The sequence below is a fragment of the Paramormyrops kingsleyae genome, chromosome 10, assembly GCF_048594095.1.
Source record: "Paramormyrops kingsleyae isolate MSU_618 chromosome 10, PKINGS_0.4, whole genome shotgun sequence".
NCBI classification, from domain to species: Eukaryota; Metazoa; Chordata; class Actinopteri; order Osteoglossiformes; family Mormyridae; genus Paramormyrops; species Paramormyrops kingsleyae.
Genome location: NC_132806.1, coordinates 12862882 through 12890796, shown reverse-complemented (window position 1 = coordinate 12890796; position 27915 = coordinate 12862882). Strand labels below are relative to the sequence as shown.

The 27915-nt window shown below is 51.5% G+C and overlaps 1 protein-coding gene across 3 annotated transcripts in view; it reads left to right on the top strand.

The window, feature by feature from the left end:
- The window catches only part of diaph2 (diaphanous-related formin 2), a 277431-nt gene that overhangs the window by 196772 nt on the left and 52744 nt on the right, over positions 1 to 27915 (top strand). For all 3 annotated transcript variants that reach the window (XM_072717314.1, XM_072717315.1, XM_072717316.1), the window contains one exon: positions 17288 to 17412. In XM_072717314.1, the coding sequence (XP_072573415.1) occupies positions 17288 to 17412 (125 nt within the window). The remainder of the gene's footprint in view (positions 1 to 17287; positions 17413 to 27915) is intronic.

The window sequence follows — 27915 nt, the reverse complement described above, 5'->3', positions numbered from 1 at the left end:
AAACTGACCCACCTTCAGAGAAACTAAATGACTCTTTGGAATTGGGCAGTTACCCCCACGGCCATTTTGTCTTTTTTTTTTTCCTTTTTTTTAATCAATTGCCTTATTTTAAAATGGGCACCTTTGTAGTCGTGTTTGCCCCCCACCCCGCCAAAACGAGCATCCCTGTGGAGTCCACGTGTCATGCCTTTCTTCAGTTATTGCGTCGCCTGGACAACAGTCTCCAGGGAAAGAAGCGAATTGCATACTGCAGTTGGAGCGAGACGGTCCTTTGTGTGTCAAGACCCATAGAGAAATGGACAGAACCAAACGATTATGTGGGGGGGGGTAAGGGGTGGTTAGTGAAATATGGATTAGTGCCTGGTAAAGGGTGCTGTTTTCCTTAGCAGGAGGGGTGTGTCACACTGAGACCCTGCGATATTGACCATTCTTGTGTGTGCCTACCCCGACAGTGAGTTGGGGGGCATTTTTCAGAGTGCAAATGCATCTACTGTCGTCAAGGGAACGGGGCCCACCTCGTCGCTGTGTTGATGTGTTGGTGTTGCGGGGGGGGCAGAGTGGAGGGGGGAACCGGCAGGCGTGGGGAGGTAGGTGATGGCAAGGCGACAGCTTATAGCTTATAGACCTATCCTCACGTGACATAGCTGCAGGCCTACCGTCGCGTGACATAGCTGCAGGCCTACCGTCGCGTGACAGTGATGGCTGTTAGTGTTCATGGCGAGACATGTGGCAGCCACATGCCTGTGCCAATTTTATTGAATCGTTCCTCAGCCACAGGTGACTTTGTGATCGGCTTGAAAATGGTTTGCGTCCCCTTCATTAGCTGTCACTGAGATTCCATTTATAATTCAAGAGCAGGGAAATTAATATTCGCAAACGGCCAGCTGATTAATATGCGTAAAAACCTCGGTGACGTGAGAGCAGGAATGGTGACAGAGATGGTGGCCACCACCCAGAAGGCTGGGGGGGGGGCGATGGTGAGGCTCTGACGCCTTTTATTTCTCAGCCCAGTGTGTTGCCACCTCCTGTCCCCACGGCATGCCCGGATTGCGGTACACATGCCCCCCCCATCCAGCAGATGGCTGCTGCCCCAAATCACAGCTCCTGTGTTTATCAGCCGATATCAATAAAGCAGCAGCCCCCAAACCCGCTCTGACCTTTTCCGTCCTGTCGTCTGCCGCTTGTCACTCCATGCTGGCTCGCGTGACATTTTTCCAACCACCAGGTCCCCATCAAAGCTGCCAGTCACCCCCCCCCCCCCAACACAAGCCACTATGCTAATGCGCGTTCGCTAACTCTCAGACATTGCAAACTGGGTCAGTCTGCTAATAGCTGCTGACTTAAAATGAGACAATATTTCTTTTTCTTCTGTGTAAATTGGGTCCACCCCATCTGCGATCTGCCAGCCCACGAATTAAAGGTCCCCCTCAAATTACTTGGTTTATTCCCACTGTCCTGATAATCTCTCAAAGCCCTGGCCCAGTGACACTGTACCTTTCCATACAGTGAAAATGTACTTTTCCACACAGTGGAATTGTACCTTTCTGTACGGTGACACTTTGCCTTCCATACATGACATTGTAGCTTTCTGTATTATGATACTGTACCTTTCCGTACGGTGATACTGTACCTTTCCGTACGGTGATACTGTACCTTTCCACATGGTGACACTGGATCTTTCCGCATGGTGACACTGGATCTTTCTGCATGGTGACACCGTACCTCCCTGCATGGTGACCCTGTGCATTTCTGTATGATGTTACTGTACCTTTTCACATGGTGATACTGTACCTTTCTGCATGGTGATACTGTACCTTTCTGCATGGTGATACTGTACCTTTCTGCATGGTGATACTGTACCTTTCTTCACTGACCTACACTGACCTACACTACCAAACGATCGTACACACCAACCTGTAAATGCTCTTTAGCACAATATTCAATACTGGATTACTTTTTGCACTAATTCCTAAATTCTTGCTGCTACGTTAAGGAACGTCTACTGTTTCTCCACTACCTCAACTCATCACCTCAACACCATATTATTATGTTATGTTATGTCGTGTTTATCGCACTTTTGTTGTTGCTCTTGTTTGCACATTCGCACGTGCACTTTATTCTATGTTGTAAAATTATGTTGCCAATCTGTCTTGTCTCTGCTAGCCAGCTAACTAGGCCTCTTAGTTAGCTAGTTTTAGTTTTTCTGTTAATTTATGTTGTAAATCTATGTTGCATGTAGCACCTTGGTCCTGGAGGAACGTTGTTTCGTTTCACTGTGTACTACCTGTATATGGTTGAAGTTACAATAAAGCCCACTTGACTTGATGGTAACACTGTAGCTTTGCACAGACTAAGGAGGCACAGATGTACTGAGGTAACTGGGGGTCTAACGTGCGAGATCCCCAGGGTACGGTGAAGACTGCGGTTACATCGGATCGTTGTTGACCCTCTGAATTGAGTCTCAAAGACCGTAACACAGCACTTGGTTTTGAATAGGGACCCAGCTGGCATGTTATTGAGGCAGCAGTCGACGCTTCTCTAAGGTTCCGACCCATAATCTCGGCCCGTTTTATACCCGGCTTGTGATGGCAAATCCGGTCTAAGTGCTCGTGTCTTAGATATGACCTTTCTTGTGCACCTTGATGATTTGCATTAGACCCCGCCCCCCCCCCACACCCCCTGCCCAGGCCTGTGATACTCACAGCACAGTGTGATCCATATTCAAATATATTCAAATCAGTCACAGCGTATTTGCATGTGAAATTGAGAGGCAGATTCAGGGCTTGGAGCCGGGTCGTCTGAATGCTGATCAGCGCCGCGACGCTGCGGGAGTTTGGTATAAATAGCTGACAGACTCGCTGTTTTCCACGTGGCCCACGGTCCTAGTTTTTGAGGGGGGGGGGCGGCACCAAAAGGTCGATCAAAGCCAAAGGTGACAAACAGCTACCAAGTCAGCCTCCTGATTTTAATCAAGCCTGCCTTTGTTTATTTTTATTTTTTATTCTCGTTAGAGCTTTGCCCTTGAATTTCTCTGGTGGGGGGGCATCGTAGACACCGGCACAGATGAGGTACACAGCTATAGGGCAGAATCACTCAGCACAGTACCTTACTGCAGTACACGCAGACGACATTATCAGGAGGGGGCGGAGCCTGGCACACGTGTCTCCATAGCGAGCGTGTGGTGTCGGTGCTTATGGCGGCGTGTGCGGTGCGGCGGGCTTTGAATCTACGCAGCAAGCGGGTGCAGCTAGCATGTTGCGTGTCATGCGGCTGGCTTTGAATCATCATGCTCGGCACTGTGGCTCGAGGCGACATTCCCACATCTCAGGCACAAATGGAGGACCGGAGGAACTCTAAAGCTTTTCCCAGGAATATGCGGGATAATACTGCAACACAGAACCACCGCTGTAACAGCGAAGCTCCCGGCTCCCCAGCTCCTCAGTTCCACGCCTGGGTATCTTACTGGGCAACTTGGCTTCCCTGAGGATAAGCAGTCATCTCTGGTACCATTATATTACAGAAAGCCCTTTCTGGGGTTCGTACCCATGTAGTTAACCACCACGCCCCCTGTAGTCCATAGTTGGATACTGTTGCAATCTTAACCCCTACCTTGGTCTAACCTTAACCAAAAGTAACCAAACATATTTCAAGATCATTGGCATTTTTATTTTTTTTATTGGAGTCACAGACAGACACACACACACACATTTCTTCCATAGACTCCCTGTTAAATACAATCGATATCTAAACCTCCCCAAATAACTGGTTTGATAACAAACACAAAGGCTTTGGCACGTTTTGCTTCTCTGCAAAAGCAGTTATGGAGGGGTGGGTGGGTGGGGTGTCCAAGTGTAGCCCAACAGACCCACAGACAGAGGCATACAAACACAATATGCATCATACAATCGCCTGCAAGATAGCGGGGCCATTATATCCCTGCAATTACACATAAAAAGTCCCCCCTCCCCCCCCAGGGGGAGCTGCTCCTCGCCATATCTGCCTTTTATCTTTGGCTAAGGCTTGTTGATAAAAGGCCTTTCATGCCCCACCTCGCTCCTTTTTAAAGTCCTGCTTCCAATCTAATGGGTGCTTGACCTTCCCCAGGTCTTGACTCCCTAAGCTCTTTGCATGTCTAAATTTGGTGGCGGTTTCCGTGGTGACGGGGCCTGGCTCAGAGGCGGCCCCCACCTTGACCTGCATCTAAGCCAGAGTGCCACCTGGATGTTTCATTCTCCACCTTCATTTTACCTGTGTCACATGGAGAAGGTGAAATAAACATTCAAGTTAAAAAAAGCCAAATGGAGCACATTTAATGGCCTTTAAAATGGCTGTTTGGTCTTAATTGAGAAATGCTTTCTGTGTGACTGTAGTACAGTGCTGATGCTTTTTGCATTTGTGCAATCACACAGCGTGCAGTTGTGATTCTCCCACTTATTTTCAGATCTCTTTAAGACTTTATTTTCCAGAAGCATCTCAAACTGCTGATCACCAGGGACATATTGTCCTAAACTAATTCGGCACTCATGATGATAGATCTATTTATGATTGGGTATTTGCCGACAGCCGACAAATCACTGAATGGGCTCGCCCCTTTTCAAAATGAGGCTGGGCTGAATGATAGACAGGTATGTTAGGTTGGAGCACAAGAAATGCATGAGTATTTTTGCTGCGTTTTTTTGGAAAACAATAATGTGGGTACTTTGGAAGAACATGTTTGTGGAGAACAGCTTTTTCCCCCTTAACTGGTGGAATGGGGCAGCATGTTTACACTGCTTTATGTTTACAATATTACACATCGTCCCGTGCTTGAGGTTTCTGACAGCATTACCACCTGCAGGCTGTGCTACCTGCCGTCAACAGTGCAGATATAAAAATTTAATAAAGTGTACTTGGATACGCACACACACACACACACACACACACACACACACACACACACAAATGCGCAGTAACACATTGCAGAAATGCTGCATAAACACGCGCCTTGTTAACATCCTTTTGTGTTCAGTCGCTTAGCCGAGGGCTTTATCCGAAGTGACATCAAATTCATATTCATTTGCCCGGCTGGCTGTTAAACTGCAGCGATCCACTTTGAGCACCTCTATCAAAGGTGCAGCAGAATTTGAATCAGAAACTCAGCGCTTCTCGTGCCCTTAACTGCTACACCCCGAGCAGTGCATTTGGCCCTGAGCTTCAGCCCCCAAAAACATGGCTACGACCTCCCCCTCCCCCCCACCCTCCCCCCGCAGCTCTACCCCCTTTTATCCTCTCTGAGGGGAAGGAGGAGTGCAGCAGAGTGCGAAACCTGTTTGCCTAGCGGAGATATCACAAATCGACAGATTTCGTCAGCCTGACACTCATTTTCCCCCCAAACCACTGTTACTGCCTCTGTAAAAGCCTGCGATTATTGTGTGAATCATCAAAAATGAACAGCTAGTGGCAGCAATAACAATAAAGCGGCATATATATTTGTATGTCTGAATGTGTATGTGCTGCCCATCTGGCTGCTCTCGGCGCCGGGTCACGTGACCGGCCGTGCCGTGCCGTGCCGTGCCGTGCCTGGCGAACCAGGGCAGCCTGCTCAGTGGGTTCATGTCATCAACTGAGCAACTCCAAGTCCTCGATTGTGTGTTCCGGACCAATCTGTTGCTCTCAGCGGGGGGTCTCATCTTTGTGTCTTTGGTGGGGAGGGCGGGGCAGAGATAAAAACGAACCACCGGGGGGGGGGGGCATCGTCACACTGAAGAGTTTGAGGTTTGCCGGGATTTCGCTGTCAGGGAGAGAGAGCACAATACCTTTAAAGTGGACTCTTGTGGCTGCAACCTTTAGCTAAGCACAGTCTGCCTCCCTGTGCCCCCTGTACCTGGATAGAGGGGGAGGGAGAGTCGACTGGCCTTGAACTTATATGGTGCGAAATACAGGTCTCTCTCATTAATGGAGTTTATGGGGGACTTGCATGTGTCCCGTCGCTGGTGGGCAGTAATGGCCACCTGCTCTGGCAGAGTCAGCAAGAACAAACCTCAGGGCGTTTTAAAGTTCATTTATTACACACCCAGCTGCACGCAGTCAGGCACAGCTGGCAGACCTTGCCTGATCTGAGAACGGCGCCCCCTACAGGCCGCTTGGTTGAAGCGGCTCAGGGCATGTTATCGGATGTGGCCTCGCCACGGAGGAGCTTCTGTAGCCTGCGGGGATTTAATGGAAATAAAGATTATATAGATACGATCTTCAGTTTATTACATGGAGTAATAAAATGAGCGGCTCTTCACAGCTGGTGCGTGCTGTGACTCGGGGAGGGGACATGCTGGCATGTGTGGCGATGTCCGCGGTTCGAAAGGCCCCTCCTGGTGCTATGGCATTACGGGACGCGTCACTGCGCCGCTCAGGGCTGACCTCTGCCTCTGCTCTCAGGCCGCCTGTGACCCGCTCCATCATTTGATGCTAATTCTGATCATGTGACCAATTTATGGTCCGGCTCCGGTGTCAGAGATCCGCGTCTTTTTCCGTGGGTTTGCTTTTACCTTCTTGGGGAATATGGTGAAGATAATTACGGTCTCTGTTGCCATTTCGATGTTCTTTTCCTTCTCCTCTGTCCAGAGCGGCTGTCAATCCCGGGCAGGGTCACTTTGCGGCTCTTGCTGAGTGACCTTGTGACCTCATTCGGGCCACTTTAACCCCTCCCCCACGAAGCCTCGCGAAACACCTAGCAAATGTTTTGTCACAGAAACAACGTGGAGGTGACACAAACACTGATATGCTGGGGGTCTCTCCCGCCCCCCCTGGCCACTGTCGTAATGCGAGATGAAAGCGATTCCCCTTCCCACTAGCGCTTTTGCCCCCCCCCCCCCCCCCCCCCCCCCATGAAGAAGGCTGACGGAACCCTGGTGCTGTCGTCCTTGAAGCCCCGTCTCCCATAAATTACCCCCCACCCTGTTGCTTCCTGTCAGTGCGGCAGCGGCAGTGTGAGGTATTCCAGCACCTCCCCGTGCTCCCGGGGGGGGGTTCCGCGACCCGATAATGAGTGACACCTCTGTCGCATGCCGGTTCAGCTTGTACTAACAGCCAATCAAGGGGAACGCGGCTGCCTGCCGTCGCCGATGAATAGATCATCTTCCTTTCAAACCTGCCATTAATCACTCCCAGCCGGCGCCGCTGTTTCCCAGATGGGGGGCGGGGATGGGGACGGGGGGGATTGCTGGGCTCTGAAAAGACTCAGAAATGCACTAGGGGGCACATGTTGGATACTTCACCCCCCCTGACTGGAGGATGTGCTTTATAAACATGCTGTTTGTTTGGGTCCCTCTGCTAAGCATCTAAGCAATAACCCCCCCACCCCCCCCTCATAAAGCAGCCCCCTCCTTTCCCATTTGTCATTCTGGTGGTGTCTCGGTCAGAGTGAGCCGGCAATGCGGCTTTCCGGTAGCTTCCGTCCGGCCGGCCTTAATGTCTGGCACCATCTCTCACAGCACCGTCAGACGGCCGTTTCGATGACTCGTCTGGTCAGGTGGGGGGGGGGGAGGGGGACGGGCGTGGGCGAGCCAGATCTCCAGGAAACAATACCTGCATACCGGCTGGGGGAGTGCCGGGAAACTCAATGCCAGAACATTCCCTTGTGGTGGGGGGCTTTCAGGTTGCCCAACACCTGTGGGCATGCAGGAAATGAGTCAAGGGGCTGCAGCACTGATCTAGACGGGCCCAGCTGGAATGGACCCCACCCAGCCAATGTCGCCGACCCTGATCGTGTGTCACCTAACAGTTTGGGCCTGACTCCAACAAGATCAAAAGCATTTTGATGGGGCTCTTCTTCACAAAGTCCCATTGATTACTTATTTGGGGAATTCTTTTGGACATTCCTGTGTGCTCACCCCCCCCCCCCCCCCCCCCATTACGGAGCACTCTGGCATGTCACATCTTTTAATCAAAGCAATGGAATGGGAGGACGATTCTGTGACAAGCCGTGACCACACGCCCTCCTCTGGAGCGCCGCTTATTCTGAGAGCAGCGGGGCCCCCGTTTCAGCAATTCGCTGCCTGTAGGCCTCTGTGCTCATGACGACACTGGGGGGAGAAAAAACCCCTAAACGCCGCAGACAAACATGAGCACGGAGGAAGACGGCGGCATCCTGACAGCTGTATCGCAGGAAAACATACCGCGCCGAAAACAGCCAGAGTACAAAGCCAGTGCTGAGACAGTTTGACTGAGTGGTCTTGACAGTGTCCTGCAGCCAGTACACTGTTATTCTGGACTGTTCTCTTTCCTTTAGAGAGACATACTGGATTTGATAGCACGAAATGGAGGCGTCTTTCGCAACTAGAGCAGCCGTTTTCAGGCGCCACACCTCATTTCTGGTGAAATGAAACTTGCTGTAGCTAATACGTAGTTAATATGTAACACTGCTTCAGAGTTAATGTTCCTGATCGACCGCAGCTACGTTCTGCAGGTGACGGACGTGACGGGGAAAAGCCCGACAGGCTACACGCCAACGTGTCTGCGGGAGGGGGGAGCGTGTGCCCCCATCCTCCCGCTCCTGCCTTTGTCTCGCAGAGGGCGCTGTTGAGCCGCGAATGACGAGGGCGGGAAGGTGAGCCTCACAGGTGCCTCTCCACATCAGACAGACAGACAGACAGGCAGGCAGACCGATAGGCGGCTCTTTAAATAGAGAAAAATGGGCCAGACTCCCGGCCGAGAGCAACAGCTGTCAGAGTTTTGATTGAGATTGAGGCAGAGGGAGGAATTTGGGGGTAAGCAGAAATGAGAGGCAGCGCACAGCATCTCCACCTTCTCGGGGAAATGATTACCATGGAAACCAAACAGCCGAGAGACTGCGAGCCGTCGGCGGGCCCCTCTGACGCCGGTCTTTACGGCCAATTAAACGCAGCCATCGTCTGTAAGGCTCCTTCTTGAATCTTGCCTGCCGGTTAGCGGGGTGGAATGACTCCAGCGGTCGATGGGCTGCGGCGTCAGCCTCGCCTGGTACTGTATATAAACACAGCTCCCGCCCAGCCTAGAACCCGTCGGCAGATACCGCTGCCTCCCGTGTGTTCCGGGGAGTCTGGGTATGCATTCTGGATAAAGGTCACGACCCGCTGAGCTTTCCGGATGTAATATGTCTGGCTGGTTATTCCTTTACCCGACAGACAATAATCTGTAAGCGTTCCAGGTATTATTTACATGCATTTTCTACTAAAGCAGATGAAAGTAAAAATAAAAAAATCAGACACAGACCGCACACCGCAATCTGAACACGTCCAGAGTTTCATTCCGTCTCTGAGTGAATGTGGGGATGCGAGGCCCCGGGTCCCATTAACACATGAGTTTGCTTCTGCCCCCCCCCCCTCACCCCCCCCCCCCCACTCCACCTCCCCACCACTATCTTGCAGCCTTCGCTGTAATGGAAACCCGTCTCGGATAAACTGGAGATATTGCAGCCGTCCCTCCAGCCTGTCAGTGCGATATAGGGCTTGGATACTTTTGTTCCTTGAGATTATTATCTTCTGTCTTTTTTGTCCGTCGTTCTTATTGTTTAGTTTCTCTTTTCTGGCTGTTAACACGCTGCGGTGATTCTGATTGATTTCCATAAAAACCTGGCGAGACGAGAAAAACGTCGGGCTGTGTGAAAATCCCCCTGGATTTACACACTACAGCTGACCTCAAATGCAACGGGAATGAAGGAATGTCCCATATAGTCAGAGAGTGCAGAGATGTAGGAGATGACAGGGTTAATGTCAGCGTTAGGAAAAGTACCATGGACTTCCTCACTGGTCTACGGCGGAAGCTTCCGGAATCGTTGATCATCCTAAAATATCTTACAGATCAGGTGAGTGTTGCACGACGATGCAGCTCAGTCTGTATAATCACAGCAAATGACCTATATATGCCTCCAATTTATTATAAAATGGATTAGGGACTCGTCTTCAATCTGGTAACACACTGAGTGGATCTGGCCCGATTTCTGAAGGTGTGTGCTGTGATGTCCTCAATCCTGCTGCCCACAGTCTGTCGGGACTGTCTGTTGGGGGAGGGGGGGGTCTGCAGGTGACTGGGTGGGTGGATGAGGTCCAGAGAGAATGAGATGGGCGAGCGGGGCCTGGTTCCGGGTGAGAGAGGCGTACGCCCTGCCTCCCTCTGTAGGGCTCTTTGTAAATGTGCTTCGCAGGTGATGAATTTAATGAAGCCAGTGAGCTGCTCCTGCTTTATTGTCTGAGGGACTCTCCGTAACACTGACAGCATGCTTTGCAGATAAGGTTACAAGTGATTAGTCTGAAACGACACGTTCGGCGTCCCTATGCCCTCCCCCCTCCCCCACATCGCTGGAGCCTCCGCGGCGGCGCCCTCCCGCTCGCTGTGGACGGCCAGGGGATATTTGTTTCCTTCGGTCAGTTAATTACAAGCCCCCTCGGATTCCCCCCTCATTTCATCAGAATTATTAAGGCCACCTTAATAGCTCCTTTCAAACTGCCGAATAAAGACCTGAATGCAAATTGTGGAGTTTTACAAATTAGACAAATGCGCACTTTAAACCAAGTTAAAACTCTTTTTATTAGCTTATTACATAAATAATTATGATTAATTAGGACAAATCTTTCAGGGGATGGATTAGGATATCGTGGGGGCTTTTTTTTTGCTTCGTGATGCATTAGTGAATTCCTGCTCACGCTGGCGAGTGCATCCTGAGGTCACATGTAAGCTCCGCCCTGCTCCTGCCCCTTTTCTACATTTAATCACCTTAGGTCATGACCTTCCTGAATGGAGAAGTCCTTATAAGTATGGGGGGGGGGGGGCATGTCGGTGGTGAAGAGATAGGAGTCACCCTGGGGCCTGAGAAAGAGAGGCAGTCTAGGCTGAGGGGGGGATAGTGGCTGTTTGACAGCACTGTTATGCCTGAAGGCGAGTTCTGCCGTGCCCCAGGAGGAGGGTCCTAAGTGGTCAGTGAGAGGTCATGTGACAGGAAACTCCCAGTCAGCCATCTTTAAATAAAAAAAGAAAACTCTACTGTAGAAGACATTACCCTGTCTGCTTAGTGGCTGATCCTCCCTCCCCCGTGCCATACTTCCCAGACGGCCTCACCTGCTCGTTGCAGGATGATGTTTAAAGGACGTGGACGTTCGGCAAAAGTTACAGCCGTCCGATTGTGCTGTACTGGGGAGCTTGTCTGCGCGGCTCTCGTTTCGTCTGCCAGCTGCCCCATCCTGCCTCTTGCTTATTTGCATTTCACGTTTCCTGCCTCCTGGATTCGCCTGGATACCCGTCGCTTCGCTCCCACGCCCCTCGTTTGTTCGGTGCTCGTCTGCCATCTTGAATGCATAATTGTTCCGAGACGTGGGCCCAGGAGCTTGTGGGGACGCCGCCGAATCAAGGAGCGGCTCACAACGGTCTACCGTTATCACCCGTGCGACACCGTTTATGGGCACGGAGGGGCGGTTTATCCCTGCCCGCCTCCCCATGGCAAATACCTGGCAGTAACGCTGTCACAGATGGGAAGGTGTACGGCCGGGTTGGTCCTAGTGCCGGTGCGCTGTGCATCGCATGTGCTGCGGTATTGGTGACACGACCTACGATGCGTTACGAGCTAAGTGCTGTAACCGTGCCCTCCGCAAACGCCTCCAGCCCCGAATTGCCGGGAGGTAGCAGATGATTCTGGCCAGCTCTCTGCGTTATTTCCCGGTATAAAAGCGGTTTGTTCAGCTGACTGTGCAGGAGGCATGAAAGACTATTATTTATTAATGTTATATGCCCGTTATGCCACCTTATCTGTGTCTGTGGCTTCTGGTATTGTAAATACAGCCTGTGAACAGGTGACACGAGGCACCCAGTGCTGCCTCCTTCTGGTCGCTCTGCAGCACGTCTCACACCAGTTCATCTCAGGCAAGGTCAAGAAACACCTCCGATTTTTCATTCGGACTCGGGGCTCAGAGTAAACATTGATGTATTTGCCGAATCCCCTCTGTTCGAGGCTGCAGGAATCCCGGTTCGACTGGAAAGAGGGGAGAATCACAGGAAGCCGATAAGGGCAAAGACGCGGGTCCAGCTAACTTTACTCTGCGTGAGGAGGTGGGGGGGAGCACAGGGGGAGCGCTGTGATGAAAGAGCCAGACTGAATAAAGCTAAAATTATGCCTGGGGGAGTGAACGAAGTTTGGGTGTAATTGCAAGTGTCAAGTAAATAGCAATAAAAGTCCTTGTGTTTAATTTCCATTTGGTTCAGCCTGCATCCTGATACATTTTCCATTTTGTTTTATTTTATTTTTATATACAATATGTTGCCATGTCCGTAAAAATTAGGTCAGAGCTGCAAGCATATCGTCAGAGCTGCAAGCATATCCCACACTGTCATTAATGGGACCTTAGCGCTTGATAAATGATTGAGATTTATTTTCATCAAGTCGGATTGAAACAACATGTTTCACCTTGATGGGTCGTTCTTTATGTGAATATATTATCCTTAAGGTTTTGATTGATAAATCCTAAAAAATGTGGTAAATTATGTTGCCGGCTTTAATTACATCGTTTTTCTAATTACAGTGTTTTTCCAAGAGGGGTATTTTTAGAGGAACACAAAAAAATCAAATGGAGTGAAAGTAAATAGATTTATTTTATATATTTTTTTTCCCATCTGATTAGCGCATCGTTGATGGTGAATTATAATTACAGCCCAATACTGTTTATAGTCAGGATTTATTCATTTTCTCTCCACATTCTGATTGAAATTAATTGAATTGCACACAAACTATTTGCTGTTTGTTCTCTGTTTTCAACTGATAATACTATTTTTAAACAGCGGGTGAGGAGTGTTTGTTAATTCACCACCGTATTTCTATTGAATGTGAATTTTTGTGACAAAAGAGAGAACTTTCATTTATTTTTTTGCACACTTTTTCTTGCGCTCCTGTTGCTTGCATGTGCGATAAATGGAATTGCAAGTCAGTCATCTAAAGAGAGGAGATGATCGGTCGGCCGGCTGCCCAGCACATTACATTTGCATATTTGGGTTTTTTTTTTTGCATTCAAATGCATTTTTTGCATGTGTGCACATGTAAATGACCTCATTTGTTAAGCAGCCGCTCACTTGAAGTATCTCAATCATCTCATCTTTCGTTTTGGTGTCACAGCTGGTGAAAACAGATGAATATGCTGTATGGACTTGGTCATTTGAGCTGGGCCGATCAGGCCTAGCAGTTTGAACTCGGTCTTATGGACCAGGCCTGCCTTTGGTGTCGCCTGGCGACCAGGCCTGCCTTTGGTGTCGCCTGGCGACCAGGCCTGCCTTTGGTGTCGCCTGGCGACCAGGCCTGCCCTTGGTGTCGCCTGGCGACCAGGCCTGCCTTTGGTGTCGCCTGACGACCAGGCCTGCCCTTGGTGTCGCCTGGCGACCAGGCCTGCCTTTGGTGTCGCCTGGTGACCAGGCCTGCTGTTGGTGTTGCCTGATGACATGGCCTGCCCTTGGTGTCGCCTGGCGACCAGGCCTGCCCTTGGTGTCGCCTGGCGACCAGGCCTGCCTTTGGTGTCGCCTGGTGACCAGGCCTGCTGTTGGTGTTGCCTGATGACATGGCCTGCCCTTGGTGTCGCCTGGCGACCAGGCCTGCCTTTGGGCTTGCCTGGTGTCCAGGCTGTTGCTATTCGCAGGAATGAATAGGTGGTCCTCCATGAATCCCCTCGTTTTCCAGTTGATCGAGGGTGCATTCGCCAAAGCCGGGACTTAATCTCTCACTCATTATGTGTTGCTAAACTAGGAATTACTGTAATTAACTGTCCCAAACCTGAGATCCCTGTAGCTCAGAAGCAGAAGCTTTCTGGGCACAAAATCTGTCCCCAAAAGACAGTTTAGCATAACCACATACAGTGAGTACAATTTTAAAAATGGAATGTTTGTATAGCTGTTGTCCAAAAGCACCTCTCCGAAAAACAATCATATTCATACATCTATGTTCCGGCTCTCCAGAACCTGTGTGCAGAGGCATGCACCTAACACATAAAGCCCACATGCAAAGAATCACTGCTGCACGTGACATGCTACACGCCAGCCCGTGAACTGCAGCACGTGACATGCTACACGCCAGCCCGTGAACTGCAGCACGTGACATGCTACACGCCAGCCCGTGAACTGCAGCACGTACAGCAGGAGTGTCGCAGGCAACCTGCCGATTGAAACACTTCAGTTGGAGACATGAACGTATAAGCCGATAGACAGAGGGAATCACTACAGCGCTGGAAATTTCTCCATTTCCGAACCATATAAAACTGACTGTCAGCTTGATTTAAGCCCAAAGGCGCAATGAAGTACAGCAATAAACGATGTGTTTTCTACTTCTCAAAACTTTTTTGGCGTCTGAATGTCAAAGTATTTTTTATGTTTATATTTTCTGGTGTTGCCACGGAATAAAATACCTTACTTAGACCAGAGAGAACGAGTTTAGATAATTATTTTGAAATATGGGAGGTAAGAAATTCTCATTTTTGTTCCCTGTTTTTATCTGTGGCGGATACTTTTGTTTTTACTTTATTGATCGTGCATCGATCTTACAATCCAGTGCCCTCCAATCTCAGACTCTTTGTACAGGCTGCTATACATTTTGATGACAAACTGTATGTTTTTCAGGTATTGATACAATCATTTTTTTTAACATGGGCAGCTGGTTCAGGCCAGGGGCGAAGGGGGGAGGGGGTCAGGAAGCTGGAGGTATCAACATGAAAGTGAAATACATGAGGTCCCAGCCAGGGCGGCGCCGGTGCTCAGGGGGATGTTTTTGTAAGGGTGGACTCCCCATTCACCAACATGCCGTCCATTCTCTGGCATCCTGGGTAAACGTCCCACATTGGGTGGGATCGTCCTTGGTGTTTGAGTGCCCGGTGATGTTTTGTAGTGGGACTGCAGCTTAAATTCTGTTGGTCTGTGTCTGTAACATGCCGCTGGCCTTAGCGATTAGACTTTCTGGAGCCTGACCTTGTTTTACAGCCGATTATAAGAATGGGGCCGTGTGGCTTCCGGCTCCTTCCGCCAAACGGCGGTCATTTGTTGGAGACGGCCACGGCAAGCCAAACTGCGCGCGAGCTAATGAACCTCCCCTAATGACGGCCACTGCTGCCTGTAACTCTGGCCCCTTTTTTCCTTTCCTGTTTCCCCCCTTTCTGTGCGTGATGAAGTCTTAATTTATCAAACACCTAGGCAAGGCTCTGAATCATGCAAACACTTCTTAATTATGTCATGTAAAATAAATGTGGCTGGGGGAGAGAGAAGGTTATTACTATAAATCTGAATCCTAATTTGGTAACCGCCTGCCCCGCAGTATCCCACGGCCCGCACATACAAATACCACACACACGCAGACATGCAGATGAGCACACGCGTGTACAGTGTGAGTGTGTGAGCGTGCAGAGGCCTGCTACAGGAGTGGAGGTTCCGGAAGGTTCTGCAGCCTGTCTGTCCTCTCTGACCGCATTCCTCCGTGCTCCTGTGCTCGTTTTAAACTCAGCCCACCGTGAGATGTCGCCAGTCATGTTCCAATAAATCCCCCCCCCCCCCCGGCTCCACAGCCTTTTTGGACATTGCCAGAGGCGGGGACATATCGACATCCCCCCCAGCCATAAATTTAAATTAAATGCGGCTCTGCCGCACGAGCGACTGGGTGCGGCATAGCCGTCTTCCCGTTAACACCTACCATCTCGATTCCGTGTCACGAGCCCGTTCGTTTTTATGATGTCTGTCTCGCATACATAAAAATATTACACCGGTTTGTTCTGGAAGGAAACCAAGCCGAGTTCTACAGCCTGGCTTCCAGCCCGCTGTCCTTAAGGAGAACCGGTTTAATAGCCCAGCAGGGCTGCGGTGCGAATCTGTGCATTAGCACTAGCATTAGCATTAGCATGACTGTCCTCATTTGAGATCATCACAGCCATCAGCACCGTTGAATGCATCTTTCCTCCCTCCCTGCACCCAGGCTGCCATTAAGATGGAGATTGTACCCCTTGTCCTTGTTAGAGGAAGGTCAATAAGGCCCTCCACGCTTTAGCCACGTGCTTCAGCCAGCAGGTGACTGGTGTGCGCCGTTAAATTGCGCGAGCGGCCCCTCACCGACAGGAGTCATTAGTTTAATTTGCCTCATCCTAGAAATCCAAGCATGGAGAGGAAAGATGGACAGGGACAGGATATGCTCTTCCTGAGTACCCACTCCTCCTCCTCCTGCTGACGTTTGGGTTTTATGACATATTTGCCAGGTACCTACCGACAGCGGGAAACGAAGAGGCTTTTTTGCTTGGAAATCCCCACGCCCTTAAAATGGTTAAAATGCGTCTCCATTGTGCCGCTATATTCTACTGCCCCTATTAGACGACCCGGAGATGTCTCGAGCCGTTTTGTAATTATTGAAATGAAGCCAGTCTCTAGCAGAACGGGCGTAATTGGCTAAGGAGGCGGGTAAGCCGGTGGATGTGGGGTTTGCTGCCTGTTTGCAGGACAGTGTTCTGCTGAAGCCCGACCGCGTGGCTTGTGGTGTGGGCTCTGTGGGCTTCGTTCGGTACCCGCCTGTAACATTTCAGGTTTGTGTCCTGAGCAGTTGCGCCAGCTCCTTCCCATGCACTCTGAGCGCACATCCCCTGTAAGCTGCATCACAGGTGGCGACACCCCCCCCCCACCCCCCCACCCCCCCACCCCCTGGGCGCTAAAGGAGCACCCTGTCCTCATCGCCACACTCTGCTCCAGAAAGCCTTTTTATCCTCCTTGATCCTGGGAATCAGGACGGGAAGCTGTGGTTTGCCCCCCCCCCCCATCTACCATCCCTCCTCCCCCACAGTCCCGCCCAAGGCACCTGTTTCCTGGGTTTGCGAGGAGAGAACCCTGTTTATGTTGGCATTATAGTTCCGCTGCTGGGGCGGGGCATGCCTGGACACCCTTTATAAGCAGTGTGGGGCCGTCTGTCCTTTCCTCGTGTCTCCCTCCCTTCCTGTCACGCTCAGACGGGGGTGGGTCACATGGTTTAGAGGCACTGCCACTGGTCCTGGGCTATAGGTCCCATGTTACGCCGAGCTTGCGGGTCTTACGCTGAAGACGCCGTACGGCCTGGGTGGAGGATTCAGGTGGAGTGAGTTAGTAGCACGCTGTCCATGGGCTCTGGGGGTGCCACAGTCAGAGCACCTTCACGGAGCGCTGTGATTGGATAGCCTGAAGAGACTGAGGAACCTGACTGCCTTATGCTCACATAGGCCAGTCTCTGTGGTCGTTTATGCAGTAATAACACCATAGGTCCTGTTGGGCCAGTTTCTTCATGTGATTCTTCTCTGTCTGCCCCCAACAGTTTCGGCACAGACCCTGAAGGCGAGTCTGGACACCATGGAACGTCACATCGAGCGTCTGGAGAACGACATCAAGAACTTCCCCAAGACAGAAGATGCCCAGGATAAGTTTGTGCAGAAGATGACCATATCCTTTATTTGAATGGTGCTCTGCAGACCCGTCCTGTCTGGGTCAGATTCATTCACTCTAGGGCCCAGACAAAAAGGTCTCCTCATTTCCCAGCAGCCCCGCTATGTCCGCACGGTCAGTCAGGAATATCCGTCTGGAGAACAGCCCACCACTCCTCCACCCCTTCCCTCAGACTGCCCTGTGGAACTTTCTGGTGCTGCTCCCGGTCTCCTGGCAGGCTGACGAGGTGCAGTGTAGCGGCGCGGCATGTTTGCAGCCGGCTGAGAACAGCGCTGTCTCGTGTGTTGAGTCTCACTGATTAATGCGCCTTTTTTTGTATGTCGGCCAAAAGCGCTATTTTTTCTGGAAGCGCCACAGTCATTATTAACTGAACATAAGAGCTATTAATTGCCGTATAGCCTCTGTGGTCATTTATTGAGTTAAGGAAACACTCCATATGTTCGCTGCTCTTCACGTAGGCCTCAGTTCAAGCCGATAGTCCCGTTTTTGTTTGTTTACTCAGACTTAAGATTTATTGACGGCATTTTTTGGCTGTGGGTGCCAAAAGAGTAATGGGTTAGGAGCCGATTAGGCGTCTGCTCCGAGTGGCAGGCCACACTTATGTTTCAGGGAGGCCTCATTTGCGTTGGTATGACTTCTACATAAGCACCTGTGCCCCCCATCCTCCCCGCATCCTGATGGTGATGGTGATAGACAGAGGAATCACAGTCACTAATCAAGAAGGGGAAGTGCTGTAGGGGGGTGGGGGGCACGTTCCTCTCCATGGACAATGGGCCAGAACATTGTCGTCTCCCCAGAAACTCCCAAAGGCAGCTTAGCAGCAGGATGGATCGATAAGAGAAACAGCCCTGTGATGGTGGCGTTGAGGGACTTCAGATCGGGGGGGGGGCACAAGACACTGTGATCTCTGTGTTCACCAGCACCTGTCAAGGTACATTTCCCTGAGAGACTGACCCCACCCATTTTGCCCACGCCGTTGCGTACACGGACGGCCCGAGGAGGCATGATCTCTTACGCCGAGCGAGTGCCCAGGCGTGGCATTTCCAGATCAAGTGGCCGTCGTCGCCAACACTGTGGGGGGGTGCGGTTTGAGTTCCCTGTAAGTGCCACACGGGGCAGCAGACCCGTGGCAGTGGGCAGAATTCACCAGCACTAACTTCTTCTGCTGAGAAAATTAACAACAATGCAGTCTGTACCTGCTGAAGCCAGGCTGTGTTTGTGATTGGCAATGAAATCAATAATCATCAAAATAATAAACAAAACCATAGCTGAATGAGCGCGGCTTCCGCCAAGTAGCCAACCTGCAGTCGACGTCACCATTGACCTGAGCAGCGGGCTACGACAGACAGCCGGGTAGGGGAGGGGGGGTTCGTAAACACTGATGGATGGGCCGTTTTTGCAAGCGCACCCCTCCGAAATGACGCCACCAGGAGCTGTCCCTCCTGATCACGTCGCTCGTGAATTAGATCGCGGTACATGTGGCTTGGCAGCCCCTCCCCCCCCCCCAACATGAGGCAGTTAAATCAAAATATCTGGACCGTGAACGGGTGACCAATGAGTGACGCATTGCTGGGGCTCTGGGCTTCGATGCGGGCTCGGTAAATACCGTGGCCCCACCGAGGCCCTGATCTGGCGGATGCCGGCCCGCAGAGGAGGTGCCAGATTCCATCAGACTTTGCTTCAGCTGAAATGAAAATGCTTCATTTCTCCCAGCCAATATTGACATTCCTCCCCTATTACTGTAATTTATGCTAATTACTGGGTGTTTTCTTGTGGGGGGTGGGGTGGGGAGGGGTTGTTTTATTTTATTTAAAGTAATGCGACTCATACAAATGGTCGTAAATGATTCATGAGGCCTAATTCGCAAGAGGGGTTTTGGTAATAACCCCCCCCAATGCCCCCACTGCCGCCGCCTCCCTCCGGCGCCTCTCGACTACATCCCGGCGGCCCTGGGGGAGCAGGCTGTCTGTGGGCCAGACCCCACCAGGGGTGGGCTCCGCTGGGAGGGGAGACGGCCTGCCGTAATGGGCGAGCGATCCTTGTCCTGTTGCCTTCCCTCCGTCACACTCCATGATGTATCTCATTCCTCGGATATCTGGCTTAACCTTGCTGGTCCCGGAGGAGCCGGGCCAAACCGCATCCGCATCTCTCACTCTCTCCTTTTACTGACGCCGTTAAAGCAGAATGAGGCCGACGGCTCCATCGGGGCCGAATTTGCCATTCCGACCCGCACGCGTCCGAGACTTGGACCCGCTTCACCTCCAGACAGCCTCTTACTTGAGCCCATTGGCACCGATAAATACCGCGTGGCGTCCGCCATAGATCCGACCTGGTATGTAAGACGTATCCCTGCCAGTTCCAGTTTCACCCAGCCACTGGGCTGGATCCAGGAGGATCAGGAACGGGGAACATGCTCCATGCCTCGTGGCGACCTGGAATCGGTAGCGCCACCGTGTCACCTCTGTCTTGTGCTAGAGGGTGCTCCTAGCTGTCTGAGGGAACCATCTCACCAAACAGCATCTGCTGGAGGTCCATCCCTGGAGCGGATCGGTTATATTCAGAGGTTTATCTGCTGGGGGGGTCTTCTGTGGTGAGACGATTGGCCAGGGGAGAGCTGTTTGGCTTTCTGAGAGCCAGCCGCAGACACATGGCCCTCTGGCAGAGCACTGGTTAGCGGGCTGGGGAGGCCCCAGCCACCACAGGGCCTCTGCGTCTGTGGTGAGTGTAAACACCCCCCCCCCACACACACAACAGCAGGCAAGGGGGAGGAAGGGCGGTCCGGCCCAGACCAGTCTGGCCCTATCTGCCGCCGCCCGTCTCTCCCCAGAGCCGCGTCCGTGGCCGTCTTTCTGGGGTTGCCATTGTTCAGGGACAATAGCCAGGTCTAATTTGCTGTGTGTCACAGCAAGATTTGAATGGCATTAAGATTTGAATGAGAAGATTAGAATAGGTGTTGATCCAAATAAACCTTGTTAGGAGAGATAACGATTGTAATTATAATAATGATTATGATAAAGGGAAGCGGGAGCGAAAAGCAGGGTGCCTGTCTGCGTGATGGGGCCTCGGCCAATCGCAGCCTTTGTTTACACTGGAAGTAGTACCCTGGGCCGTGTTTTGCGCACCGCTCTTTTGCATATGCTAATGTTCCTGATTGCTGGCCTCGCTGGCTATATTGACTTGGATGATGATCTGCGTGCCAATGAGCCTTTTTGAATGGCACCCCCTTAATAAAGGCTTAACAAGCCGCTGGGCCTCTGGGAAACACCGTTTCCTGTTTGTTTGCTGCTGTTTTGTGGTATTTATCTAGAGTTGGCTACTTATAAATGGAAGTGGCCGTTTGCGGTCATTTAAGGCTGATGACTTTGAGTATTTTCAAGGGATCACACCGGCCACGTTTGTTGTGAGTGCTGCAGAAGGAGGGTAGGTTCGAAATTCGGTTCGCCCGCGTCTTTCTGCGGCAACGCAATGGCGTCACAACACATTGAGGGTGCATTATGGGTGATTATTGACGTCTCTGATTCCCAGTGTCCCGGTGGCATTGCGATACGGATGCATACGTGTATTTACGCAGAACTGATGCATAGAGTTTCGGTAGCTGTCCCGTACACCATCCCAGTGTCCATCAGGACCGATATAGAAGCTGGCTGGCACCAATGTGGATGTGCAGCATCTCATTTGTTAGGGTTTTCGGGGTTAGTGTCTCAAGAAGGGTGCCTGGCCTCAATGAACAACAGAGAAGTGATGAGAAAGCAGAAGATGAGGGGGAAGATTAAGCCCCAATTGGAAAGTAACACTGAATAGAGGTTTTCACAAGCCAGACTGTAAACGGGTCTGAAGAGGGGAAGCGGGATTCTTTTGTGGCTTTTCTTATAAATTGAGCTTTCCGGCGGCGTGAAACCGCATTCATCATACCTCTGTGAAAAACACGGTCACATTAATGACCAGCGGTGTGGTGTAAATACCCTTTTACGCGAGCCGCCCTGTAATACACGCCGTAAATATTTGCTGGCGAATTGACCATAAACGATGAGGACCGCAACCCAGGTGGCAGTAATTTGTAAAACAGTGAGTGCTTAACGATCGACCGATGCCGGTTGCCTCGTCGCGGCCGACTCTTGTCCGGTCCAAGCACCATACATTGCCTTTATCACCAGCCACTGGCTGGGAGGATGCTCTAGCAGCGATAGGTGGCAGAATGATGTTGGGTTTAGCCAGTACTTAGACGATGTGATCATGCCAACCATGGACATATTGCGCAGGTACACCGCCCTGTCTTTTGCGTCCCCATGGCGCGGTCGGGCTCCCGTTTAACCGCAAGATCAGACCTGCCGTTTCATTGGCTGTGTCGGCAGAGACTGTTTGCCTCTGACCAATCGTGATGGGTTTCACTCCTGCTCTCTCAATGCTGTTTGTGTGAGTGAGGTGGTGAGGGGGGGGTGGCACGGGGCTATCGGAAGCAAGCCAGCTTTCACAGTAAGACAGACAGAACGCCAGCGTGGCGGCGGGTGGGGGGGGGCCTCGTTAAAGCGATTTCCTTGACGGACGTGTAACCTGAGCCACTACAAGCTTGCAGTTTGATGCTAATCAACAGGGGGTTACTCATTAATTGACTAAATGAGTCTCATCAATCACACTAAGAGGACAGCAGCGGAGACTCTTGGAGACAACTCGGTCCTGTCACCGCAGGGGCCCAGCGGGGAAGCCAGCGGGAGCCGCATTTCGGGGACGGCGACTTGCCGGAAACTTCTGGAAGGAGGAACTTTCCTGTTCCAAGGAGCCTCTCTTTGAGCCAGGAATCTGCTTTGCCGCAATCAAATTGTCACGCCTTCTTAATCAAGCTTAATTTCTCCGATAAATCGTCATTCATGTCTACATAAGGGGCTTAAACACAGGGGGAAAAGAAAAACTTTTAAATTACAGAAATCACGATCAACAGTCACGTCATGCGTATGTCACCGCCCCCTCCCCCCCAAAGCCACCTGGCTGGTTCATGAAGAGCCTAAATCGGCTCCCTTTAAATGGATACTGCTGACAGTGTTGGTAACCCTGTTGCCTGGCTCTGTCATCCCTAACATTGGCGCACAATGCAAGCAGGCACTTAATTGGCAATTAGCCGGCGATTAGAGACGCGTGACCTTTTCGGCGGCTCTTTGTAGCAGGCGGCGATACCTGTTTCGTGGTGAGGGAGGGGTGCCGCCTCTCAGAACCTGCCGGAATGCAGCCCCCCCCCCCAGCCTCAGGGACCGTGAAACTGCTGCTGAGCTAAATGCTGACGATGGTGAGCATTTTAATTTCCTGTTTGCTGAAAGCGTGGAGAGAAATGCGATGCGGTATTACCTGGTGTGTCCTGTGAGAGGTGCCGGCGGGTCCTGGCTCCACGTGATAGCGTCACTTTTTCTTCAACGGAGAGTTTTTCTCCTGGCTAATGGCCCTGTCGTTACAGAGCCGCCGTAAAGGTCAGTGTTGGCGTGTGAGACCATCCCGCTCTCTCCCTCTCTGTTTATGTATGTGTCCATTTGTCGATCTGTTTATTTACTCACGCCTGCTCTCATTAGGCAGCGCTGAGCCAGGCGCTCTGCAGGGCCAGAGGGGGCCGGGGTGGGTGTGGGGGGCCAAGCCTGACCCTGAAACCCCGGGAAGCAGCTCTTATTGGCTCCTTGGGGGGGGAGGGGGGCAAAAGCTGACTTCCAGTTACATTATTAAGACAGCACTATTACTGTAATAATAATAATAATAATAATATTTTGATACATCATACTTGATTATTTTTCAGAATATGTTGGGTAGTCTATTGACAATATACAGTAAGACTTGTTAAATGTACTGTAGTCTGATAATTACTATTGCTACTGTAAAATAAATTGCTATCTAAAATAATTACTGTTATGACTTTTTGGTAATATATAGTAATATTATTGACAGGATTACTGATGTAATTAAACTTAACTGCCTACTATGGAGGTTCAACCCTGCTCAAACTGGGGCTTTAGGTTCTGGGTACTGGTCATTTGTAGCATAACAGAAGTGGGTGCAGTTCTGCTGCACACAGTCCTCACTGTTCAGGCCCGTTCAGCCGTGTTCAGCTGCGTTCAGCCGCGTCGGGCTGAAGTGTGACGCGAGTAAATTTCGTGAACCGGACGATTAGGGGGCTCCGAAGCGAATTACAGGAACTTAACAGGGAGCCTTTTTATTACAATTTGGCTCGGAAGGGAGGGAGGTAATTAAACGGCGAGTGTTTTTCCAGAACCGCGTCCCGCTCTGGTGTTAGCGTGCGGTTGCATCATGCGGCGGGGTGCAGGGCCGCGGTTCCGATCCGCAGGCCAGCACACACTGGGGGAGAGGCCGACTTCAAAGCCCTCAGCGGGGCTCGCTCCACAAAAGGGCGTGGGTGGGGGGGGGGCACCCGGGGGGGGGAGTGCTTCCGCTGATCACATGGGGGCCTAAAGAGCAGCCAGGGGCGCGGGGGGGGAGGTATAGGAAGCCAGCTGGAAATTACCGCTACAGACAGGACCTTGGTCAGCATGGCATGTAATGTGGGATCCCATAGCGCCTGAGGGGGGCGCTGTGTATGGGGAGCAGACGGCTGTCTGGGAATGTCTGCCGGGGATGCCGAACGCCCGCAGCAGAGCCGGTCTTCTCGCCAGTGTCATTCTTTAAACCCGACTATCTTGTTTTGAAGGTGTTTCTGAGTGATGAGTGCATCTCGCTGTTTTTGTCGTCGTCTTTCTGTTTTCCTTAATAATCATGTAATCGCACTGCAGTCTCACACCTCCAGGGTTGGGGGCTAGGCTGTGGCTTACAGCTCTTAACTGCAATTAAGACTACTAAGGAGACAATCTGTGTCATTCACAATGTAGCTGAAGGACCTACTGCTACGATTCGGCCAGGATCTCGCGCCAGCGTCATCTGGGGACGGGGCGGGGGAGGCGGGAGGGGTCGGGTGTGGTGAGGTATCCCGGCTGCCTCTCAGGTCTTGTGAAAAGTCCCATCTGTCGTGAAAGACCCCAGGGAACAACTCCTGAGTGGGAAGACCTTCCAACAGACCACCCCACCCCCAAATGTCTTTCCTCCTCAGAATGGGGGGAGTCACTAATGAATTTGCTTCTCGATTGCTCCCAAATTCTTTTCTCTTTATGTGTTTACATTTTGGCACCAAATGATGTTGCTAACATGCTAACTCTCAGCGTATAACATAAATACACAGAAATGCGTAACCCGGGTGGTGAGTGCACTGCCCTGCGAAACGTATGACCCCCATCCATCATGTGAGCTGACTCTCTCAGCACATGCTCCGAAGCATTCATGGTCATCTCTGTCACATCCAGACTAAGCCAACGTGAATCCTACTATGTTTTTGTTCTGGGGTCTTTCTGCGTCCGTTGTTGTGGTGACGCTCTGCACGGGGGACACTGCCGTCCTCATTAAGAGAGGACACATCTGGCTCTGCCCTCTTGCCCTCTGCTCTCCAGCCCTCTGCTCTCCAGCCCAGTCTCTGCTCTCCAGCCCAGGGCTCTCCTTCATAAAGTCCTGTCTTTTCCCATTGGTCCCTTTGTACATGTGACCGCTATCCCCCAATCAGCAGTTCTTTTATAATTTTCTGCCCTCTTTTTCCTGTCTAATTGACCAATCACAGTGATGTACAGAAAACTAAAGTGCCTGCACATCTCTGTGGTCTGTGTGAACATGTGCGGGGCGACCCCCTGCTCACGATAAGCCTGCCGGTCCCACCCCGGCTGTGCATGCATGGAGTTAAACTCGCTGATTTCCTGTGAGATACTGTAATCCTCAAACAATATCTGGTGATCTCCTACAAGTAAACTGTCTATCTGCAGCAGTATCTCGGCAGTGCATCCGTCTGTAATCATATTAAATACTGTCATCGAGTCAAGCGCAGAGAGCAGCGAGCGCCGGGATTCTGGAAATCAAAACTTTATTGTTCCTGGATGACTGGGCTGATTCTTGCCGTTTAGTGGGTTGTAAATTAGCCTCCAAAACAGCAGCGTTACAGGGTAAGGGTCTTATAATCCGACTTAGAAGAGACTCAAGGTGTGTCACTGTCTCCCTATGGCTGGGATTTGATCCTAATCCCGGCTGCCACTCAGAGCAGGAAGGATCACTCTATGGGCAGCACAGTACTAACTGTGATCGCGTCCCAAAATGAAAGGCCCTTATGGCGGGATGGGAAGGCAGGATGGCGGCGGTGGGGAGGGGCAGCGGAATGGGAGAACTTCCTGCCGCAGAGGGGGATCAGAGGGAGTGTGTCAGCGGCAAGCGGGATGCAGATTTCCTTTCCAGGCGCAGTCGAGAGATTTGCGTTAATGCCCACTGCCGACTGACAGAAGGGGGGGGGGAGCTTCACTGAATCTCCTGCCCTCCTTTCTGTTCTCCCGTTAACTTCCGCTAAGTTCCGCTAAGCCTCAGAAGTCCGGTGTTAACCCTTTTTCGCTCTCCTTCTCTGGCGTGCCTCGGGGGGGGGGGGCTGACAGCAGATTCTTTGTGGCACCCATTTCCGGCACCATAATGCACGTCATTTGTTACCTGGACGTTGGGGGGGGGGGTGGTATGATTAATGCTGTGTCCCCCCCACCCCGCCGGGTCCTGGGTCTGTGTGATCTGACTGCACGATCCCCGCCCGCCTCGCCGCTAATTCCGTTCATTATTCACAGAGCCGACTTTCCGGGTCGGCACACGGCACGCTTCAGCCTGTCCCCATTAATTGCTGAAATTAGAGCGGAGGCGATGGATTGGACGGAAGGCATGCATTGCCCTGTCATGTGACCCATCCGTACCTGGGCATGAATGTACAGAGTGTCTAAGCGGAAGGAACGTGGGAGCGGAGCCTGTGCTGGCTTTCACTGAGATCTATGGAGGTCTTTGTTCTGCTGTTGTGTGCTGTCGATACATCTAGAGCACAGTTTTAACTGCCCGCTGGGGACAGATACCCAGGATGTGCCCCCCCCCCAGGGGTCTGGCTGCCTCCCAGAGGCACTGTGGCAGTGTTTCAGGAATAAAGTCTACGCTAACCTGATTTCATCCTCATTTTGTTTCTTTATAAAGAACCCCATTCATGTCTGGGACCAGTTAGTTTGAAGATATTTATTGTTATTCTCCATTCTATCAATTTCTCTGCCTGGAGCATATCCCAGAATGCCCTGGGAATGAGTAGTGAGGTGTGACACGGGGTCTATCGCACAGGACACTCCATATAGACCCTGGTCCACTGTCTCTTTAGGCTGTAGGAGGAAACTACAGAGCGTGGAGGAGCCCCAGACAGAGTGGGCTTCAAACCCACATCCTGACCGGTGTCAGGCTGCACTGCCTGTTTTATTTATTCTGTTTGATTTGTGGATGAAGAAAGTATTAGATGTCTGATAATATTTTGTGTTGTAATCTCGCCTACGTGTGTGTGTGATGGGATCAACGTAAATCCCCGGGCCAGACGCTCACTAGCAAAGACACAAGCCAGGAGTCACCGCAAGTCAGTATCAGTGCAAATCAGAGTAAATCTAACCGGGGGCCCATGATCAGAGTCTCTGTGCTTTGACTCGGCCTCCGTGAAGAATAGGGTCGAAAACTTAACGTTGCAATTATGGAATGTGCGGCCATAGATAAATGACTGAAGGCAAATGCATTAAGATGCACAGGACCCCCCCCCCCCCCGTCGGTGCTCTGTCTAGGCACCCACATGATGTTGTCCTGCTGGAGCGCTCCTTCTTTTCGGGGGGGGGGGGACGGACTGCCTCATTTGAGTACCGCTGCTGAACGGCAGCCGGCCCAAAGCAAAAGCTGAGTGTTCCGGAAAGCAGAGGGGCAGGGAGCGGGAATGATGGTACGCGCGGACACTGCCGGCTCCTCCCGGCTCCTCCCGGCTCCTCCCGGCTCCTCCCGGCTCCCGGGGCTCCGCTGACTTTCCTTCCTCCCTTTTCTCCTAGGCTCGGCGGGGCAGTGGCACCGTGAGCCTTATCGGCACCGTCCCCGGCGGAAATCCGCACAGCGGCACGTCACACTGCCTCGGAGAACAAGCCCCGCAGTGGAAAAAGAAAGTCATGTAAACAGGCTGCCATGCCGCTGTAGCAGCCGACGGCATTTTGGGCGGCGCTGTTTCGTGCAGAGCCATCGTTATAAACCTGAAAACGACAGAGCTAACGAGGGCTGGGCTGTGTGAGCCATACAGGGAGCCCCACGCCAGGGGCTGCTCTCTGCCACCTGCCTGATGCGTCCTTAATCCTGTAGGAGTCTCCTGTCTCTCCACCTCCTTCCTCTTTTCCAAGAGCAGGAAGAAACGTTTGATACTAAATTAATTTCTACCTGAATAGTCCTACCTCCGGTGTCGATTTCACTCGTTTTCTTTTTTGTCTTTTTCCTCTTTGGCCCTGTTAGGCTTCTGCCCTCTCTGTGAAGATCTGTGGTCCGGCCTCGTGGGCGGGGCTTTGGCGGGGAGCCTTTGTGGGTGTGGCTTTGAGGGTGCGTCTTCACAGTTGGGGCTTTGTGGGTGTGGCT